The sequence below is a fragment of the Austrofundulus limnaeus genome, unplaced genomic scaffold (genome assembly GCF_001266775.1).
Source record: "Austrofundulus limnaeus strain Quisiro unplaced genomic scaffold, Austrofundulus_limnaeus-1.0 Scaffold650, whole genome shotgun sequence".
NCBI classification, from domain to species: Eukaryota; Metazoa; Chordata; class Actinopteri; order Cyprinodontiformes; family Rivulidae; genus Austrofundulus; species Austrofundulus limnaeus.
Genome location: NW_013953052.1, coordinates 173,026 through 175,720, shown reverse-complemented (window position 1 = coordinate 175,720; position 2,695 = coordinate 173,026). Strand labels below are relative to the sequence as shown.

The following is a 2,695-nucleotide window of genomic DNA, read 5'->3' as shown; positions in this document are numbered from 1 at the left end:
GGGATTAAATAACTCTGGGACTAAATAACTCTGGGACTAAATAAATCTTGGATTTAATAATTTAGGGATTAAATAACTCTGGGTCTAAATCAATCTAGGATTAAATAACTCTGGGACTAAATAAATCTTGGATTTAATAATTTAGGGATTAAATAACTCTGGGTCTAAATCAATCTAGGATTAAATAACTCTGGGACTAAATAAATCTTGGATTTAATAATTTAGGGATTAAATAACTCTGGGTCTAAATCAATCTAGGATTAAATAACTCTGGGACTAAATAAATCTTGGATTTAATAATTTAGGGATTAAATAACTCTGGGACTGAATAACTCAGGGATTAAATAATAAAATAAGAACAGTTGTTTCTGTAACTCCTCCTCTTCCTGTCTCAGATCGATCTGATTGGCTCGGTTCTGTAACTCCTCCTCTTCCGGTCTCAGATCGATCTGATTGGCTCGGCTCTGTAACTCCTCCTCTTCCTGTCTCAAATCGATCTGTTTGGCTCGGCTCTGTAACTCCTCCTCTTCCTGTCTCAGATCGATCTGTTTGGCTTGGCTCTGTAACTCCTCCTCTTCCTGTCTCAGATCGATCTGATTGGCTCGGCTCATGGACGGACTGGAGGAGAAGCTGAAGGGTTTGTCCCTAACCCGGCGGTCCCAGCAGGACGGGTCCATGTACCTGCTGCACGGCGCCCTGCAGCCCGGGGGTCTGCTGGCCGTGTCCTGCTCTGACCACACAGTGCGCCTGCAGGACCGGACCACTCTGGACCTGCTGGGCCAGTACCAGGGCCACACGGGGCCTCTGTGTGGTCTGACCTTCGCTCGGACCTCCTCGGACCTGCTGTACTCGGGCTCTGCTGACGGGACGGTGCGGGCGTGGGACGTGCGGCGCCCCGGGACAGAGGCGGTCCAGGTGTTCTCAGGTGACCCGTGTCACAGGTTCTGCAGCGTGGACCTGAACTGCAGCGACTCTCTGCTGTGTGCCGGCACCGAGCAGGTGGACAGGGAGGACAGCTTCCTGGTCTTCTGGGACTGCAGGAAGGCCGGGGGCCGGCTGCTCGGGGTCTTCTCTGAGTCGCACAGTGATGACATCACACAGGTGTGCTTCCACCCGCGGGACAGGGACCGCCTGGCCTCGGGCTCCATGGACGGCCTGGTGAACGTGTTCGACCTGAGCCAGGGGCCGGAGGACCAGGCGCTGCTGCTCACCTGTAACAGCGACTCGTCGGCAGCTGTGGTGGTCTGGTCCGGACCGGACCACAGCCAGCTGCTGTGTCTGAGCCACGCCGAGGGGCTGCACCTGTGGGACGTGGCCCAGCTGGAGTCGGACCGCCCTCTGACCCTCTTCAGCTGCCGTGACGCACGCAGCCTGACGCCGCTGCCTGGTGGGCGGGGCCTGGACTACCTGGTGGGGGGGCAGTGGCTGGAGGAGGAGCAGACCCTGCTGGTGGTGGGGGGGCAGAGCGAGGGGGACCTGCACCTGATGGGCTGTGACAGCGGGGGGCTCCGCCTGCTCAGCAGCCTGCAGGGGGGACACACGTCCACGGTGCGCTGCTTCCTGTGGGACGCTGAGGGACACGCCCTCATCACCGGGGGCGAGGARGCTCAGCTGCTGCTATGGAAACCAGCTGACAACAAGCAGCTGGGGGGGCGGAGTCAGCTGGAGGGGCGGAGTCAGCTGATGAAGAGCCACTCTGCTCTGAAGGTCAGGTCCAGAACCCACAGGAAGACCGGCTACCACAGAGACAAGAAGGACTAGCTGCTGGGTTCCTGTTGGACCAGAACCAGGCAGGACTCTGAGTCCACCAGAACCAGAACCACCAAAACCAGCAGAACCACAGCCAGGACTCTGAGTCCACTGGTCCATCAGAACAAGCAGCTCCAGCCTGCCTGTAGAACCTGACAGAACCGGTCCTTCATGTTTACTCCAGGATGTTCAGAACCATGTGTCAGCTGAGTTTACAGAACTCACTGTGGTTCTGGACTGGTTCTGAACCTGCTGCTCCGTGCACTGACTGGATCTGACAGAATTACAAATAAAGGCAGAAATACATCGAAGGACCAAAAAATAAATAAATACACTTAAAATGTAACAARTAAATGAAAAAAGGAGACGTTTACCTCATGTTTTATTATTTATTTAACCTTCATATTTATGTTTCCAGCTTAGTTCCAATAAATTATAGATATTAGCAGATAATTTACATTTTACTGTTTTTAAAAATATATAAATTTTATTTTTCCTTTTACTTGTCCATGTCTCTTAAATTATTATATTTTATTGTTTTTCCCACAAATATTTATATTTCCATGTGTTTTTATAGTTCTCTGTCTCCTGTTTTTCTGCCTTATTATGTAAATAAAGTGGGCGGAGCTTCTTGGGTCAGCTGCTCTCCTATTGGTCAGCAGACAGGAAGGAGCAGGATCCATGTGCAGATCTACTGTGCTGCTGCCTCAGTTTAGATTCAAGTTCAGTTTAAAATAAAGGCAAAGGTCAGTGTTTTTACTCCTTGCCTTTGTTTGAAACTCAACGTTAAACTAAACAAAATAATGTGCTGAAATATATAATTTATAGGAACTAAGCTGGAAAAATAAATATGAAGGTCAATTAAGTTATTTTTAATTTAAGTGGTGGTTTTAAGTGTTTATTTATTGGTCCTTTCATGTATTTTTATTTAATTAATTGAAATGAT

The 2,695-nt window shown here is 49.5% G+C and overlaps 1 protein-coding gene across 1 annotated transcript in view; it reads left to right on the top strand.

Annotated features, from left to right (window-relative positions):
* wdr89 (WD repeat domain 89) overlaps nucleotides 1-2,195 on the top strand; it is a 5,147-nt gene extending 2,952 nt beyond the window's left edge. Inside the window, exon 3 of the mRNA XM_014027465.1 lies at nucleotides 588-2,195. Coding sequence (XP_013882919.1) covers nucleotides 610-1,761 — 1,152 coding nt within the window. The 5' untranslated portion in view covers nucleotides 588-609 and the 3' untranslated portion in view covers nucleotides 1,762-2,195. The remainder of the gene's footprint in view (nucleotides 1-587) is intronic.
* The last annotated feature ends 500 nt before the right edge of the window (nucleotides 2,196-2,695 follow it).